Source organism: Achroia grisella, unplaced genomic scaffold (genome assembly GCF_030625045.1).
Source record: "Achroia grisella isolate CSIRO2021 unplaced genomic scaffold, CSIRO_AGI_Agris_v1 utg359, whole genome shotgun sequence".
NCBI classification, from domain to species: Eukaryota; Metazoa; Arthropoda; class Insecta; order Lepidoptera; family Pyralidae; genus Achroia; species Achroia grisella.
Window position 1 is genome coordinate 579,099 of NW_026712817.1, and position 19,802 is coordinate 598,900.

General features: G+C 30.8%; 4 protein-coding genes and 1 long non-coding RNA gene across 6 annotated transcripts; 1 reads left to right on the forward strand and 4 right to left on the reverse strand.

Moving 5' to 3' along the window:
- Positions 1–2,978: 2,978 nt before the first annotated feature.
- Positions 2,979–3,832, reverse strand: LOC131843897 (zinc finger HIT domain-containing protein 1). Its single transcript, XM_059192678.1, has 2 exons — positions 3,507–3,832; positions 2,979–3,148 (listed from the first exon to the last, which is right to left on the reverse strand). The coding sequence occupies exons 1-2, from the start codon at positions 3,830–3,832 to the stop codon at positions 3,013–3,015; spliced, it is 462 nt and encodes a 153-aa protein (XP_059048661.1). The 3' UTR covers positions 2,979–3,012.
- A 58-nt stretch (positions 3,833–3,890) lies between these two features.
- Positions 3,891–7,606, reverse strand: LOC131843898 (general transcription factor IIH subunit 5). The gene is made up of 2 exons (XM_059192679.1): positions 7,257–7,606; positions 3,891–4,077 (listed from the first exon to the last, which is right to left on the reverse strand). The coding sequence occupies exons 1-2, from the start codon at positions 7,289–7,291 to the stop codon at positions 3,891–3,893; spliced, it is 222 nt and encodes a 73-aa protein (XP_059048662.1). The 5' UTR covers positions 7,292–7,606.
- LOC131843896 (meiotic nuclear division protein 1 homolog) lies at positions 4,084–7,250 on the forward strand. Its single transcript, XM_059192677.1, has 5 exons — positions 4,084–4,187; positions 4,508–4,644; positions 4,888–4,993; positions 5,931–6,077; positions 6,867–7,250. Exons 1-5 carry the CDS (start codon positions 4,098–4,100, stop codon positions 6,999–7,001), a joined length of 615 nt encoding a protein of 204 aa, XP_059048660.1. The 5' UTR covers positions 4,084–4,097; the 3' UTR covers positions 7,002–7,250.
- A 1,309-nt stretch (positions 7,607–8,915) lies between the features above and the next one.
- LOC131843899 (uncharacterized) lies at positions 8,916–12,643 on the reverse strand. Of its 2 annotated transcripts, none has more exons than XR_009357565.1 (5): positions 12,118–12,418; positions 11,542–11,613; positions 10,523–10,718; positions 10,043–10,114; positions 8,916–9,661 (listed from the first exon to the last, which is right to left on the reverse strand). It is a non-coding gene; the product is annotated as an uncharacterized LOC131843899 (long non-coding RNA). The 2 variants fall into 2 exon arrangements; XR_009357564.1 differs by lacking the exon at positions 12,118–12,418 and adding an exon at positions 12,426–12,643 and having other exon boundaries at positions 8,917–9,661.
- Positions 12,644–12,745: 102 nt separating this feature from the next.
- Positions 12,746–16,137, reverse strand: LOC131843895 (uncharacterized). Its single transcript, XM_059192676.1, has 3 exons — positions 15,692–16,137; positions 12,987–15,052; positions 12,746–12,846 (listed from the first exon to the last, which is right to left on the reverse strand). Exon 2 carries the CDS (start codon positions 14,887–14,889, stop codon positions 13,327–13,329), a length of 1,563 nt encoding a protein of 520 aa, XP_059048659.1. The 5' UTR covers positions 14,890–15,052; positions 15,692–16,137; the 3' UTR covers positions 12,746–12,846; positions 12,987–13,326.
- Positions 16,138–19,802: the final 3,665 nt, after the last annotated feature.

Sequence of the window (19,802 nt, forward strand, 5' to 3'; positions counted from 1 at the left end):
CTTCAACAACAAAACGAGAATATAATTAATCTAAATGAACAAAAGACTCAGTTCTTAAGAAATCGTTTTAGTGATTATGTGCAGCAGTAGTCCCGAGTATATGCGAGATGGTTTCAACAACAAAACGAGAATATATATAATCTAAATGGACAACAATAAAAGACCCACTGTACACCAGTGAGATGCCGAGTTCGGTCGCTAGTTACTATATAAATAATAGCATAGTATCTATTCAATGTTAACCATTCCTCAGTCCAGTATTAATAGGAGAAGAAAAATCGGAAATAACAAATCTAAAATGTATTTTGGCTTTAATGTTAATATTTATTACAATCGAGTCAGTAATTTTAAGTGAGAATTGTATATAATTATGTGCCCACACTAGGGGAGGCATTTTTGTAAATATGTAATTAGTGCCCTGTATATAAGATTGTTTTATTCCGAAAAATGTTCATTTGTTTATAATGTTGAACATAATATTTCTGATTACACAATAAACATGTAAAATGTTCACTTAATAATAATAAAATGATATTTTTTATGCAGAAAAAATACATCTAATTATGTTCAATAAATATCTGCATATTTTATTCGCCCAAATTCATGTAAAATAAATGGTCAAGACTTATTGTTAAGTTTGCCTTAAACATGCATTGTGATAATTATTGTAAATATATACAGTGTAATTAGCATTTAAACACATGATAAAAGAGTGATTATGTATTATAAATTGTTGGAAAAGTACCTATATTAGGGCCCGCGCAGACGGAGGACTTTCTGTCCGCGGAGGACAACATTCCTGCCTCGCTCACATGTGCGTTGTAACAATTTTGTAATGTAATACCCAAACTATTACAGATAAAAACTTGAGACAATGCCTTTGTCTGCGTAGACCTTTAAAAAGCAACCATTGTTAGACTGTTTTGTTCAATTTCTTTCGTAATTTTACGTACACACAGTGAAATAATTTATTTTTAATTACATTATTAAATAACATGTGTATCGATATATAGATATCGAAAATATATCCGGCAATTTTATCTAATTAGATTAATATAAATGAATATTAAATATGAAAGAACAGTATGTCATTTCCAAGTGAATATACAATGAAAAGAAGACTATAAAAGAGAAAATAAACGATGAGATATTAAACAATTACGTTTCTTTGTTTTATTTCATATTTAAACAGAAAACAAGTATGACAATTTGCCTTTTGTTACCAACTCAATCTCAGCCCGTAAAAATATGTTTAATACCTTGTATATTCTTAATGATGGTATGGGCGGTCCCGAGATAGTACATATACATTTACTAAATAAAATTGCAAAGAAAATGCTATATCTAACCTGGTTTAAATGAACACAACGAGGAATAAATATAGAATGTTGCACTCAGTTGAAGCAGTATGAAGTCAGATCAGTTAGCCCAGTAATTAAAATGGCAAATAAGCTGACTGCCGACTTAGTAGTAAATGGTAACCGTATATGTAAGCATGAACTGCATCACGACATCACGTTATCATGTGACGCTCGTCATACCACTCACGTGTTGCCATTTCGGAGAATTAACATATTATGCCCCTTATGCTGTAATTTCACTGCTTTATGTTCTAATACAAGTATACCACGCTTTTCCAAAGGCTAACACAATGGAAGATCATACTGAAATACTTAGGGAAGGAGATTATTAGTAATGTGAACCAATGAACTCATTGCTAGCATGTAGACTTCCACGCGGTTCCCCCTGAAAACCATGGTGATAATTCCTGGTGAAATTGTCACAATGGGCTTACTGACCTGACTTCATATTCATTCTATCATTCTCCAGTGGTGCCCCGCCTGCAAACACCGCTAGTGCAGGCGGGTGCAGCATTCCATTATGATAATGGAAGAAAAAATTAAATACTTAGTAAATTACTAGCAATTAATCTAATTAGCTTGAAAATAAGATTAAATTTCGTATGCAAGTACAGTATACCCTTAACATATGGGTAATTTTCTCCTAATTTATACGGACAGCACCGGGGAATAAAGTTAGTAATATTGACATCATTATAAAATTAAACATCAAATAACAGACGTGTCTGTACAATTCGGCGGAAACCCCACCGGATCAACGTAAGTACACGCCCCAATAGGAAGTGTTCCGAATTCGCCAGTTGTAGGTACAATAGCTGTTATCACCAGCTGCTGGTCTGATAACGCGACACGTGCCCGTGTGTTTACATCCCACTGTTGTTCCGTGTCCCCTATTGTATCAACACCCGGTGATTTCGAAATGGGGAGCTCATTGGGTTTCAACAAAGAATCTCTATCAACGTCTTCAAGGTGCGAAGATAATGTAAGCCTTAATATCTATGCAATTAACGTAACTTTGTGAGCAGATTGCGTATATTATTATTGCCGCCGTTTTAAATGTTTTGTAGTGGTGTAACGGTTTACATACTGCCACGTCATAGTCGCGAGCTTGATACCCGCATAATAGAAATGTGCAAATTATGGCCAGATTCATCTTTGGTTAAACCGTAAAGATAAAAGATAATAAACACTAACAAACAAAATTATTTTTACATTCATAATACTACTATTATTATATTAAGTAAAATTATAATATAATTTTGTGAATGTTAAAAAAAATCAACCCATTAATGAATGAATAGAAATAAAATTGCATAATTACTTAGACAACAGTGCCATCTTGTAGCATTTACCAAGATTAATATTAAAAACTTGCTAGTATAGCTATTCGATAATAGATGGCGCTGATATTACATATTGAACATATAATCTGTGGTGTTATAGATGGCTATCTATTATGGTGTTAAGTCTATTTTTAGCGGGAATGTTAAATTAAGCAGAGTTTGAATAAATCCTATAAATTAAAGTTAGTTGTTACGGTGATAGTCATTAATTAAAAAGAGAAGAAATTAAAAACTTAGTGATATATAATACAAAACATTATATTGGTAAGTAATAAGTATCTTTGTTTAATTATCCTTATTGTAATTATTTACGCTGTCCATTTCATACACCGGGTATCTAGATGGGTGCCTAGGCACCGAACGCTGCAGTATCTTGCTCCGCATGGTATGCACGTGTAATTTGAAGGAAATCCACAGACCGCACAGAAATGTCGATCAGGAAAACTGGAACAATATATTTATTTACAATTAAAATCTGAGACATTGTAAAGCTTATAGTTTTTAGCAGGCTTTTTCTCCATATAACTAGAGTAGTAATAATATATATTATTGTAAATTAAGTGTAACACTTGGGAATAAATGCAGTTATTAGAAAGTAAAAGTATATAATATTTAAAAAATGGGACCTTATTTAAACTTGACAAATAACACTGTTTCTTTTAATGTATTTTTAATAAATGTGTTAAGTCTTTATTTGTTTCAAATATGTCATAATTAGATTACTTTATAATGTAATAATGTTTCTTATACTGAGTAATAAGGAATTTATTTACTTCAAATTAATGCATGGATGGATAATTACTTTGAGGGAGGTACTTGTGCTGACAAATAGTTAGGTGGGTCTGGTCTGAAACTAGCATCTTCCTCCACAAGCTGAGCAAATGTCTTTCTGAATCTCATTTTATAATATTCTGCACTTTTTGTTTTCTTCTTTCTAATTGGTTTCTCATTGGAATCTGCAAACTTGGGTATCTTTTTCGACATAACTAGGTCTGCATGAGGGTCATCATGAAAATTGTCTTGTTCTAGAGCTTCTACAGCTTTTCGAGCTCGGCGTTTTCTCGCTGCATCATCTAATGTTCTTCTCTTTTCAGCTTCCTTTACTCTTCCTGATTCTCGTGCCGCCATGTTTACTTATTTTGCTATTTTAGTTTTAGATATTGATTTTTTTAGTAATATATTTTAATTATAGTCCCTTGTCATGAACAGGAATGCTAAGTTGATCCATCAAATCATCAACACGAGCTTGCAATGTCTCTACAATATCAGCAGATATAAATAAATGTGTCTCATCCAGGTCCTGCAGTATAAACTTTCTGCCGAGGGCAAGTGTTTCATCCAAGTGGAGCAGGAATTGTTTCATTGCCGGGTCACTGCAATTGAAGTGAGAGAAATGTCAAAAAAACGTGGTCTTAGCGCCGATGAGAAAAAAACAAGGATGCTTGAAATATTTCATCAGAGCAAGGACTTCTTTCAGTTGAAGGTATATTATACTTTGTAACAATGTAATTTATTTTTTCATCGATTTTGTACAAAGTCATCTGCATATGTAGGAAGCAGTCTTACCTATTTTAGCAACCAAGAAGTTTGCTTTGTAAACTGTTTCGGTTGTTGGATGAGTTTCATATTCCAATCTATAATTTTTCTTATATAATATACATAGTATAACACCCAGACCAACACAAACAGATATACTCATGACTATATTTGTTTGTATTGTGTGGGGATTGAATCCCTTACCATTGGATAGCAGTGTGCAGTGACAAGTCTATACAATTATGATATACAAATATATTGTCTTAGGAGTTAGAGAAGATAGCACCAAAAGAGAAGGGCATTACAATGCAGTCAGTAAAAGAAGTAGTACAAAGCCTGGTTGATGATCATCTCGTTGATTCTGAGAAGATTGGAACATCTGTGTATTTTTGGTCTTTTCCAAGGTATGTGCAGGTTTTCTATATATAAAAATAATAGACACATTATATCTCATATTAATTTAACATTAATTCACTAGCCTCTATTTTATGAACATGCTGAGTATAAATATTTCATTAATAATTGTACAAATTACCGATACTACAGATATAAATTACACTGATTAATATAAATAATCTTAATATTAGCATAGTGCAAAGAATAGTAAGTTTTTAGAAATATATTGATATTTAACTTTATTGGTTTAGTAAAGCAAGAACTGCCAAGAAACGGAAATTGAATGAGTTACAAGGTCAATTTGATGAAAGTGTTAAAAAACTGAAGAGGACTGAAGACGCCATTGTTGTTGAATCAGTAAGATCTTTAAATCAAAGTAGAAAGAAACTCAATAATTATTTATTAAATAATACACTTCCCTCTACTTATGCACCTCATACATTTTTATCAGTATCCCTATTGTCTGATACACAAATAAAATAAAAATGACTGTTTCATAGATCATAATATTAAGCTCCACATCACAATTTACAACTCTCTTGGTAGGGCTGATATGTAGGGTCGATCTGAAGAACACAACTAGCATCACTAATAAATTTTAGATTAATAGTTAGAATTAAACAGATTAGACAGTTGTAGAAACTATTTATTTACTACATACAGATGTATGTAGTAAATAAATAGTTTTTTTGTTCAATTCAATTTTGTTTAAAAGTTGCCAAAATTGAAACCTCTAATTCAGATTGATTTTATATTTTTAACTAATTTAAGAGATAGAGATTTAATTCAACTGTACTTATTTGCTTAACTATATATCTTAGTAAAATACTTTATTTGGGTAAGCATATTGACTAAACTATAAATATAAAGTGAAATAAATATAGTTGTTTTGCTTCTAACAGATAATTTTCATTTATACATAGTTATATAAAAAAGTTGTAGGTTTCTAAATTTGTATATTTAGGCTGATAGTTAGTTAGCTAACTTCTTAGAATAATATAAAAAAATAGAGATGAATAAGAAAATTAGAGCCATACAAAGTTGGGGTTTACTCTACTTATAATTATATGATATACTAGCAGACCTGGCCATGCATTGCTGTGGCTAAGATTCTTGAATAAAATAATATTGCAACTATAAATTGAGATGTAAGCTATCCTATCTTTCAAATTGGATCAAATTGCACATAATGTGCAAATCAAATTGCAATTGGTTCAGTAGTTTAGGGAGTCCATTGCAGACAAAAAATGTGACACATAATTTTTATATATAAAGATTTGTGTTTGGTTGCAAGGTTGGACGTGAGTGTACAGATCAGAGAAAGGAAACACTGGAACATTTGGAAAATATGAAAAAAGAAGAGGAGAAACTTAAGAAAGAGCTGCAGAAGTATAGAGATTCAGATCCGGATTATATAGCTCAGTTGAAAACCGATAGTGAGGTATGGCTATTTAACTTTATTCTTATCAGTCTGGCCAGGGGTGAGTTGATTGTTAGTAAAGGTATTTTTTTCTATGTAATTAGAATCGCAAATAAGGTGGTCAACCTGGTAAGTGGTAAATAATATGAACATCACTATAGTCGTCACATTATTAGGTGATACCAAGGTTACCACTTAATGTCTTTCTATTAGAGGGTCAGGTGATTGTTATTAATGTGGACTGACAACTGCATTGGTAGAAATGTATTTATCAGACCACATTGCTAGTAATGGGGTCATCAGTCAGTCAGGTTGACCTACATTTATATATCAACTATGATTAAATTTAAATTTATTATTATTATTAAAAAAGAATTTGCTAAATGTCTTACTAATCAAATTTTTTTCTAATGGTTGCCAATGGAATGATGACCTGTGCTAACATGGTCATGGTAAATTCACTATAAATTTATCATGGTGGTTTTTACAGGGAACCACATGGAGGTCAACCTGATATGGAACATTGCTAGCAATGGGGTTGTTAGTCCACATTACTAAAAATCCCCTTCCCTGTAACTGATCTGATTACATACAACAGTAGAGGATAACAATCCTCCATTGGTACTGGCTCTGACAGTATATACCGTTAGTGCATTTGAGTGCAGTACTCCATATTTATCTATTAAAAAAATATGATTCAGATCTTTATGGTCGGTTGCTGATGGGTAATAATGTAGATGTTTAATAGAAATAACAGTATTATATGTTTGTAATATTATTATTACTAACAGATTTTAAAATTTATTTCAGAATCTTAAAACGGCAATCAATAGATGGACAGAAAATATATACATACTAAAATCATACATAAAGAACACTTTTCATATGGAAAGTGAAGTGATTGACCAGAGTTTTGGAATACCACCTGATTTTGATTATATATAATTGAAATACAATAAAACTACTTATAGAGATTTAGAGATAAATAAAAAAAGAAGAGAACAAATGATAGATGCTTTTCGTTTGTTTACTTATGTTGTTAAAGTACTGACATAACCTAGTCATGCATTTATTTCTGTACTCAAAATAATTAATTTCTACACGTTACTTATTACTTAATTATTAGATACTTCATTTAGTTAATAAAGGAATAAGAAAATTACTGTAATTTGTTTGTATGAATAACATATATGTACATACCATTCGACCAGGACACCTTTCATAACATTCACCATGTTTCATTATTAGATTGTTTTTATGTGCAATAAAATATGTATATTACTTGTTTAAAAATATTTAGTCACAATATTTTCAACATAGAGATATTTTTTAATTTGTTTAAGAGGAAATATGAAAACAAACAATAATGTTAGTTTTTTTTTAATCTAGTGTTGCCAGATGTCTTCTTGCTTACTTCCCAATAATTTCCTAAGTCCTCATAATTATTTAATGTATGATATATAAAAGTTTACATTATTACATCTAACTCAAATACCCTATCGCCACAAAATCTAACAAGTATGGGTAGAATTTCCCAATCTGGCATCATTATCTGCTTGTGAATTTTTAAGGATTGGCGGGCTTTTCGAAGAAATAGGCGCGAATTGAATAGTTCTCAAAAAATATTTATATTTATTGCTAGTTTCACTGCAAATAGTTTATTTTTCCTTATATAGATAATAATTACGTCGTATATAGTTGTTAAATACCTATCTTAGAATCATGCCTGAGGGGGACGGCGACGTCCCGCCTCCGGGCCGAAAAACTGCAAGGAGACAAGATACCTCCTCAGATGATTACTATAAACCTTACATAAAACCTGGTTATAAGAGAATCTTTCCAGAAAACACAATGGTGAGTGGCGAATACACCGTATTTATCACAAGCTCCATTGGAGAAAAAATTGGAAACCAAAATCCACTGGTGATGGCCAATCTATTTAAGAATGATGTCAAGGGCGTGCTTAATATTAAGCGCATTAATGCAACTAAAGTCGGTGTAACATTTAAACAAGTAAATAATGCGAATAATTTTTTGAACAATGAGGACTTTCTCAATAAGCACAACTATCATGCACACATTCCAGCAGCAGCTGTGGAAACAATTGGAGTGCTCAGGTTTGTACCCACAAGTATAAGCAATGAAGAGCTGTTTAAAAAGCTTACCTGTCCGTATGAGATCATAAGTGTAAATAGGTTTACAAAAAAAGTAGACGGAGAAGTTAAACCGTTTGGTTCAGTTAGATTGACTTTTTTGTCTGGAAGTCTTCCAGTCTATGTGTATTTAGATATCTTTAGATATAGAGTATATGAATATATGGCTCCTCTTTTACAATGCTATAAATGTTTCAAATTTAACCATGGCGCAAAGTTTTGTAAATCTGCTCAAAAGTGTTCAATATGTGCAGGTGATCATCACTATTCTGAATGTAAAGCAGAAACGATTAAACAATGTATTAACTGTGGAGCACACCTTGCTATCTCTCGAGATTGTCCTGTTAAAAAGTATAAAATGGAGGAAAAAAACAATAAAATTAAATATGCTCAAGCTGTGAATTTTAAAAATGTTGACCCAAACAATATTACAAAAAACTATGACACTAACTTCCCCACATTACGTTCTAGTTCTAGAAACAATAATAATACTCAAGTCAAAATAAATAATAAATCGTCTACGGAAAAATCCCCATTACCAAGTACACAAGATGAAAATAAAGAACTAATTGAAAAAATTCTTAAAAGTGATCATGTACTAAACGGTCTTATTGGAGCATTAGTCTCCTTAGGAAATGATAGCAGGGCACTGACATCCTCAGTTATTAAGGACATATTAATAAAAAGTCTTAAAAGTGATTAAGTCATTTATTAGAATATCTCAATTCAATATACAAAGTATGTATAATAAAAAACCTTTACTTATTAATTATATTCATGAGAATTATATAGATATTTGCTTACTAAATGAAACATGGTTAAGAGAGAATTGCCACTTTAACATGCCTGGTTATAACTATGTAAGTCAAAATGGTATAGGTGGATATGGAGGTGTAGGTATATTAATAAAAAACGATTTTAAATATACAATTGTTCCCACACCTTTTTATGACTTTATGCAATCTGTAGCTATAATATTAAAAACACAATTAGGTAACCTATCTATATTATGTACATATTGTCCCCCACCAAAAAGTGGTAGAGGCCGTTTTATAGTTAATAAACTTAAACAAATACTACAAAGGCTTCCTAAACCAGTAATGCTGGCAGGTGATCTAAATGCTCATCATGTAGCCTTTGGCTGTAACAATACTAACAGTAGAGGCACTGAAATTTATAATATGTGTGATGAATTTGATCTATGCATATTAAACACAGGTTCTCCAACTACAGTTGGTACTTCTACTCATCAACCGTCTGCAATAGATATTTCTGTTATTAGTCCATCTGTAGCACCATTATGTGTATGGAGAGTCCATGACGATCCAATGGGCAGTTACCATTATCCTACTATTATTGATATCCAAACATCTATAGAAAAATATGATACAGGACTTCCCACAGAACAGTATATTTATTCTAAAGCAGATTGGTCCAAGTTTCATTCTGAATCTGAAAAGGCATTTAATAGTATTAATTTAGATCAAGATAATCCATTAGCCAGTTACAACCTATTTATTGACACTATAGAAAAAATTAAATACAACTGTATTCCGAAAATAAAGAAAACATCTCATTATATATATAAAAAACCAGTACCATGGTGGGATGATGAGTGTAAAGACATGGTCAAAAATAGTAAACAAGCATTAAATTATTATAGAACTAACCCCACAATAGAAAATTACATTAATTATAAAAAAGTAGATGCTTTAAAGAAAAAAATGTTAAGTATAAAAAAGAAAGAAAGTTGGAAAAAACTGTGTGAGTCTTTTAATAGATATACGCCTGTTAGTATTATTTGGAATTATATTAAAAAATTTAAATACATACCTGTACATAAATCCCCAAAAAATGATGAATGGATACCATCATTTATTGAAAAATATGCTCCATTGTCCCCTCCTGAAAAGCAGATTGACAATATATCACTTAACAGTATATTTAAAAAAATTGGAAATGTAAACTGTCAGTTTCTTTCTCAACCATTTTCATTCCTTGAATTTGAAACAGCACTACAGTCCCGAAAGGACACTGCACCTGGATTGGATGATTTACCATATAAAGTGGTTAGATATTTACATATAAATGCAAAAAAATTACTCCTTGATATTTTCAATTTGCTATGGCATTGTCAACATATACCACAAACATGGAAAACACAATGTGTAATACCAATACTAAAACAGGACAAGCCACCAGACGATTACAATTCCTATAGACCTATTTCCTTATCATCATGTATTGGCAAACTATTCGAGCACATGCTCAAAACAAGATTAGATTTTTATGTAGAAAAGAATAACATTTTACCTTCTCAACAATTTGGTTTCCGGAAAGGCAGGAGCGCTGCTGAAAGTTTTACTGCTTTAATTGCAGATATAAAAAATTCTTTCCATAGCCATTCCTTTACAGTATGTGCTTTCTTAGATATCCAGGGTGCATTTGATAATGTTGACCCTTCAATCATGATTCACATTCTTGATGATATTGGCATACCAGGCAAAGTCTGTAAATGGGTATTTAATTTTCTTTATGAGAGAACTATGTATGTAAAATACAACAACATAATTCATGGACCTAGATATGTTTATAAGGGCACTATGCAAGGTGCTACTATTTCTCCTTTGTTGTATAACTTGTACACTTGTCAAATCAATAATTATTTGACACAAAATAATAATAATATAAATTTTTTACAGTTTGCTGATGATTTGTATATAGTGTTAATAATAATGTAACTATTGCTGTAAATAATTTAAATATTGCATTAAAACAAATTTGTGATTACTATCATAATAAATTAAAATTAATTATAAGTCCCAGTAAAAGTGGAGCATTAATATTTTCAAAAAAGAGTCACAATTGTTCACAACCTATTTTATATAATAACATTTTGCTGCCATGGATTCAGGAATTCAGGATTCTTGGAATACATTTAGATCAAAAATTATCTTTCAACAATCACATAAATAATATTATAAAATCTGTAATATGTAAAGGTCTTAATATACTGAAAGCCCTGGCTGGAGTTCACTGGGGTTCTGATCCTCGCACATTGTCTATGTTATATAAGAGTATAGTTAGAAGCCATTTTGACTACAGCTCCCTAGCATATATGAATACAAACCCAACTTTACTACGAAAACTTGACATTATACAAAATAAAGCATTAAGAATAATTACAGGAGCGATGTGTTCAACACCCATACATATTATGGAGTGTGAAGCGAATATCCCCCCTTTAATATTAAGACGCTTACAAATAGCAGAGAAATTTTGTTTAAAGCTTATTTCTTCTAATAATAATAATGTCTTGGATAGAATCATACCTCCCAAAGTTGTTGAATCAGTTACACCAGGCCCTTATGTAGACTTTAACCAACTTTTATCTGGTTATTTACCTGAAATATTAAGAATTGTTTTGCATATTCATTCTCAAACTGTAAATATATATAAAAGTAAAATTTGGCCTTTGTATCATATAAATTATGATGCACTTATAAATAATAACATATCAATATATATAGATAATATTATCTGTATTGCTGATATATATAAGATAAATGAAAATATGGCTTCTTATAGAATATACATAGATGGTTCAAAAACTTCTGATAATGTTAAATCAGCATATTATGACCCACAACTTAAATTAACAAAATGTTTTAAAATAGATAACAATTGTAGTATATTTACTGCTGAATGTTATGCTATATATGCAGCATTACAGCATATAAATAATATAAATGATGTAAATTTTATGATAATAACGGATTCGCAAAGTGCTTTAAAAGCTCTACAAAATATATCTCTTAGATATAATTTAAACTATTTATTGTATAATATCAGACAAAATATTTATGATCTGAAAAACAACGGTAAGCAGGTAACATTCTTGTGGGTACCTGGTCATAAAGGAATTGCTGGAAATGAAATAGCGGATCAAGCTGCTCGGAATGTTCATAATGAAGACCACTCGAATATGTTTAAAGTTTCATTCACCGACTATTATAGCTCACTTAAAAATGCTCTAAAATTATTATGGAATAACTATTACATAAATATTGCTAACGATAAGGGAAAATGGTATGCCAAGATCCAAGGAAGCCTGCCCGCCAAACCTTGGTACCACAACAATAAAGACGTCGACAGCAGACAATTTATCACGACTATTAATCGTATGAGATTTGGTCATAATCAAACTCGCACTCACCTATACAGAATGAAAATGGTTCACAACCCAAAATGTCCTCACTGCAATGAAGATGAAGATTTGAATCATATTATATTCAAATGTAGAAAATACGGACTCGACAGATTATTACTCATTCACGAGATTCAAGAGCATGTTAATGAAGTACCGAAGTCTTTAGAAGAGATCTTATCAAGGCCTGCACTATTCAAGATTTTATATAAATTTATTTCTAACACTGGGAAGAAATTATAATTTTTTTTTAGGTTTTGTATTTTATGTTGGGCTAAAAAGAACTTGTATCCAGAGCCGTAAAATATTAAATAAAAAAAAAAGTGAATTTTTAATTTATAATGCTTTGCATACATGGGATAATATTTCCTGTATTTTTACATATATAAAGTTTTGCCAAGTCGTAGTCACTCGTTCAGTTCAAGTTAGGCTGAAATACAAAAGAGTCAGATTAGTATAAAAAGGTGATTTTAGGTTTTAAACGTTAAATCAAATCAAAATTATTGTTGTCGATTTCTGTACTATCAGAAACAAACAGTTCAGAATAACAGAGTAATAAAAAACAGTCACCTCATACCAGACGGTTAGTATCTGTCATTTCACTTTTTGTAAATTATTTATCTTGTAATTAAGCAAACTTGATTATAAATGTCAGTATTTTTTTTTATTTTAGTGTTAGTAGGTACAATGTTGGTCAGTGTGCGTCATATCGTATCATTCTCAGTAATCGATATTTATTGTTGAAATCTTTCAGATAGCACTTCTTGTGTAACGCCTACTACTTAATTTTTACATAGTTAGTAATATTCATACTGCACTAGGTTTATACTTATAAATTATATTATCTATACAAGTCTAGAGATGTTAAATCCATACATTTAATAAGTGCATCAAAATAGTTTTATCACTCTTAATTAGTTATATTGATTGCCACCGTATATTGGCATACTGTTGATTTATCTGATACGTTTTCGTATATAGCACAGTCTTTTGTTAAATAATTCGAATCTTTGGGTTCCATCCACCATTTTTGTATATAGTTATGAAGATTTAAATAAATAGCATAAGGATTACGTTTGACAGTCATTTCTAATTTTGTTATTTTCTCTACTTCATTTTCTTTAGCTTGATCTGTGTAGAATAGGAGATTATTTAAAAAGTCCCTGGCTAATATTTTATCATTCTTGTTCATCAATAATAATGCAGGAAAGTCCGTAACGTTAATTTCAAATCTAAATTTATGTAAGTTATTTAGTCCTTCTTTTTGTAATGCCAAAATTAACTTATTATATATTCGTTTAGAATTTTCTTTTAATAAGTCAGGAGTATCCGTGAATTTAAACATTTCTGTATCTTTATCTATAATTAGTAAATTACCAATCAATCCCCCGATTCCTTCATTATCTTTCAGATCTCCATCTGTCAAAATAGGATTACTACCTGTAAGCATGTTATCGTTAATATGTACAATATTATGCACCGTTATATTTTTATTTTTTAATAGTTGGATAATTTTTGCACTCAGGTAATTTAATCGTTGTTTCGTATTTTGTTCATTTGCTCTTATACATATATCGAGGTTGCCAAAGTTTTTCGGCACTTTAAATCTCAATTCTCGAAGTTTATTTATGATTGATTCTTTGGTATGACCTTTTATATTTTTTGTGTATAGATTTAATATGCTAAGTTTTAATTCCGTGATTACATTTTTATTATTATCATTTAAAAAAGTTAGTCGAAATCTAACTAAATAATGATCGTCAAATTCGTTTTCTAGAAATTCGAAAACGTTTTGAGCTAAAAATACATGATATTTTCTAATGCTTGCGTTTGACATCATGTTCTTATAATTTTTATTGTTATTTAAGAAAAATTGTACCAAAGTCTCAGATAATCGTCTAATAAGCGACACTATTGTAGATTTCGTGAGAAAATTTATGTCTTCTTCATTGTAGTCATATTTGAATGTCTTTCCTTTGTCACTGGTGTAAATTATATCATTTCTGTCAGTAAATTCTGATGATCCAATTACCAATTTTTTTAAAAAGTATTCTTTGGCGGGAGTATATATAACAAATTTATAATTTGCATCAATAAAATTACATCCTAATAACTCGTCAAATATGTTACATTTTTCTCTAATTGTTAAGTAGCTTTCAAAGTATTTAGTCAAACTAAATGCATCTTTTTCTGATTTCAGTAAATCCTCACTGAATCTTTCTTTGTTTGGATTTTCTTTGTGTTTTGCTTGAATAAACCATATTTCTGGTACTCTCTGTTCTTTACGATGACAAATAAACATTATATCATCAAATGCTCCTATCCCGTTGATGTTGGACGCCAGGTAGAACGATTCTATTTCCGACAAAATTTTAGCTCTGACGAAAATTAAAGTTAACAATTTCGTCTCATATAGTTGTCCAGAAATACCAGAAGTGCCTGGCTTTTTTTCAAATCTAGGAACTAAAGCCATTGTAGTACATATAGAACTTCTATATATATATATCTAGTAACGGATAGTGCGGTTACAGGTAGGTATAAGTTATAGATAATATTTATGTAGGTTTTATATTCGTATGTATTTTTTTTGTGGATGGCGGTGTACGTAATATGCTATCGTAGTATCACTTTTAATTCTGAAATTAAAAAAATATGAACGTTAGCCAAATATTAAATTATGCGTATACAAATCAGGTTTACTTACTAACTAGCTACTCGCCCCGGCTTCGCAGGGTTACGTGTTACATGTATTATATATATAAACCTCCTCTTGAATCACACTATCTATTAAAAAAAACTGCTTCAAAATCCGTTGCGTAGTTTTAAACATTTCAGCATACATAGGGACGGACCGACGGACAACAACAGCGACTTTGTTTTATACTATGTAATGATATTGATTATGCACAGGAGGGTGTGTATCATTCCATTATCATCCATAAAATATTTGGTAGTAATATTTTACTATTATTACGAGAAGTTTTTTCGGTAGATGTATATGCATATAGTTATAGGACTTCGGTTACATATCTTGTATGTAATAATCTATGTAAAGCTTCTTAAAAATATTATCTACTCTTTGCACTGTTTAGAAGTAAGTAAGCTGATAAACAAGCAGCGACATTGTTTTCCTTTTCCTCTACAAATTCGATTGTTTATTTTAATATTAATAACTATTGTTAAAGCGGGTCCTGAGGCATTTAAATGATGTTTTCCTTCGACTAGACTGTCATCACAGATCACGATTCGGGCAAAATAAGGTGTTACGAGCGTACCTGGATTTTGCTATGGCGGCTGCTGCAGGAACCGATGAATTGAACACCACACAACACACGGGGCGTAATTAGTGCATATACCCCTTGATAGTTTGGTAGTTTTATATTAAAATCTTTGATGATTGATATGATTCAACGCAATTATGTGCAAGCGGCGTTTCTCAGACACGAGATGAACAGAAATCGCCATCTTTCTTCGCAGCAGCGGCGCGGGTGTACTCGGCTCCTTTCGGCCCTAGATCGTGAAGTGTCCTTGTCTATTACACGAGATGTGGATTTATACTAATTGTGGCGCAAACAATTATTTTATTATCAATGACATACTATAAATAGTATTACTTACTGAAATAGAATGAAATATATATTTATCCTGTATAATATAGTACACAGTTAAAATAAAACAATTGATTATAAGAATACAATGCCATTCACTATTATGTACTCACTGCCACGATCTTAAATTATGTTTTTACCTATTAGAAACTATATGAACTCATCGTACCTTATCTTTGTAATCCTTAGTCTACATACGTATTCCTTTATCTAATTTTTTTTTATTAATATGTTTTACGGACCTGGATACGAACAATTTATTGCCATTTCGAAATGCCAACAGTATATTAGGGCGCTTTTTTTCCTTGCTTTATTTTAATTCGGTGGAGAGATTGCAGTAGAGTCGGCGTCTATCACGTTGCATTCAACTATACCTACCCGGCGAAATCTGGACATATCAAGGGTTGTGTTCACCTTGAAGAACAGATAATAGTTGACAATCTTTATACCAAAGGATATGTTGGAATTACCCTTAAATAAATTCAAAACATCTGTTAAATCATATTTACTGAGCAAAGCCTATTACTCACTAAACAATTACTTGAATGACGAGTGCGCATGGCAATAGTTGTTCATGCACTGAATTTTAATTAAATGTTAGACATAGACACCTATATAAATATACATTGTAAATAAACTGGCTTTAAAAAAAAAGTAATTCAATTGAGTTTCTTGCCGGTTCTTCTCAATTGGATCTATCTACCGAACTGGTCGGTAGGGAAAAAAAATAAAATTTGAATGTAAAAATTTGACGTTACTAAGCGGCTAAAAAGTAGTACATGAATAAATGATTTTTGAATTTTGACTTTTATCTATTACTGGCACTATTTTTTTTATTTAGGATCACCAACAAAGGTTACAATCATACAATTTATTTGTGGGAACTAATATTACTATTTGATAATAAATTGGTAGGTGTATATAAAGTTGAATATAATGTATAGTTTTTTTATATTTATTCTGAGAAAAGCTATTTCATTACTTTTTCATCTTCCCTCGTGTCAATGGTAAACCTAAATATATTTAGACTAGGGCTTAGAAAGTTCAATAGCACTATCGGCCGCATAGTTCAGATCTTCCTTCGTTCAAGAAACTGAACATACAGGAGATGGGTCATGATTTGGGACGAGGACCTCGCAAAGTCGCAAGCCTCCTGGGTACCAATACCCCTTTTGTACCCAAATGGAGTTTATTTTTTAAAAACAAATATAATTATAGACTATTAACATTTGAATTATTTAACTTGAATCGATTTTTAAAAATCAAACTAATTAAAGCAATGTGAAATAGTTTAATGTCAAATAAAAATTGTAACAAATATTTGGTTTAGTTCACTATAAATTATAACACAATGACTTAGGTATGCACTTTTATTTAAATTATCCATTTAATCCGGTCAAGAAGCATTTATAATGTTTCTATGAATTTCTAAAGTAGTGCATTTTTATACAAACTTAGTTCTTTTTGTTACATAGTAGGTGAATTTCGATATATATAGAAAAATAGGTATATTATCAACGATTGCTATAATTTAGTTTTTTTTTAATAAGATATATTTACAATGAAGCGAGGGCGGGTACTCAGTAATATATATAATATAGGACGGTTATTGGATCTGATTTCAGGCGGGACTTGGCCTTCAGTCCCTCCATAAGTCCATCCTTTGGTTTGGAATGCCATCTGCATTCGCCCCCTATTGTCCGTTGAAGCAGTAAAAGCCAGCTGCGGCCGACAGCATTAGAGAAGACCGAAAAAAAAATTGCATATGAGACTAGATGCTCACGATGTTGACATTGATCTATAGATAAGGCGATAGGAGGGGAGTAAAATGTTCAGAATATACAACACTACCGATAGTATTTAATATCCTCTCCGATCGATCCTCCGTCTAATTCAAACGGGGATCGAAATTATGACTAAACCTAAACTGAGGTTCGAACATCCAGCGGTGCCCTCAGAGAGTTGAGCTGTAGCAGCTCCCTAAGTCCTATCGCGGGTTTGGAGTGTCATTTGCTCTCTGCTGCTGCTGTCTCGCTACCTATCATACGGTGAAGCCGTAAAGGTCAAGTGCGGCCTAACAGCATTAGAGTATGTAGTCCAAAAAAAAGGTATTAGGTTGGCATCCAAATGAATAGATTTTGTGACAACAAGTCAATGTAGTTTAATCATAACTTTTTTGAGTTAATTGCGTCGTAGTAGAATTTATCTATGTTATTTCTATAGGACGTCATTATAAATTTATAGCCTATGTGTTATTCTGATATATAAATAATATTACTGTAAAATTTCATCAAAGTATGTTCAATTGTTTTTGCGCGAAAGAGTAATAAATATATGTTTTCCATCTATCCATCCCTACTCACAAACTTTTGCGTTTATAATATTAGTAAGATATGGCGCTTATTTACTTAATCTTGATCAATATAAATTGCAGTTAAAACCGTCTTGTTAAAATCAGATTTCCAACAAAAATTCCGAATCCTAATCGGTACAACAGTTTAGGAGCTATAATGTCAGAGGCACAGACTCCTTGTCTACTAACTACCCCTATTTTTACGTCGTGTATTAAAAACATGAAGCAATTGAAAGTCTAATAGTACGGAAATAATTATATATACTTCGATAGCATCTTAGATCATAATTAGTATAAATTTAAGTAATCCCGAATAAAAAAATGAATAAATGAAATAAAAAAAAATGTAATCTGTCCATTAATAGGAGATATAATGCCTCAGATAGACAAAAATTTGTTAAACTTATAAGAAACCTCTTTTTGCGTCTCGGCCTCTAAAATGTTTATTTGAAAATTAATATCAGTATCGTTATTTCCTTTCCATAACGATAATTTCTTCTATGCACAAGACAGCAAGATAGTACGATTAAAAGTATATATGTATAGGTATATGTAGTATGTATAGGCGAACATTTTGTTGGTACACTTAGGCACTTCATTTCATAATTCTATAATAACGCCCTTCTATTTATTTCATATCAGTAATAACAAAATAATAATAAATATATTTACTAAAATAAATATATTTTCAGATTCAAAATAGAACACTAGGCATATTTACATTAATTTCAATTATTAACTTCATTAATAACTACTATTATTATTATTTATATCTACATTTTTTTTCACAGTAATTAGAAAGTTAATTAACTATAAATTTACAATAAGTTAATAACTAATATTTACATTTTAGAAATCTACTATTAACTCCATATTATTAAATTAAATATTTAAAAAACAATCTTATTTTCACTGTGCTTTCCAATTGTACACACATAATAAACGAGATATTAGAAATATAAATAATCTTTATTGAAATATGCTACACATAAGTATTTTTGAATAGTCGCATTTTTTTATTCTACCACTCATTCGGAACGCAGACTCATCACAAAAAGAATGAGCAAGAAACATTCGTGTTTTAAATAAATACACATTAGCAAGGAGGTGGTATTCACCATCAAAATATTATTTAAGATCTCCTTGTGTTATTATAAAGGTCCTTATCACGACCCGTGACTCTCTTAAATACAGTGGACTCTCTCTTAAATGGAGCTCTTAAATAACATTATACTTTATAAATATGACATTTATATAAAGTATTCAAAGGAACAATGTGTGTACACTAAAAATATGCAACAAACAGCATCCGAATGAACGAATAATAATGAAATATTCGTATGTATATCCACAGATTATATTAAAATTAATATTTACTGTTTTAAAGTACAGTATTCCACGAGTTTGTTTCCGTAGGCTACGTAA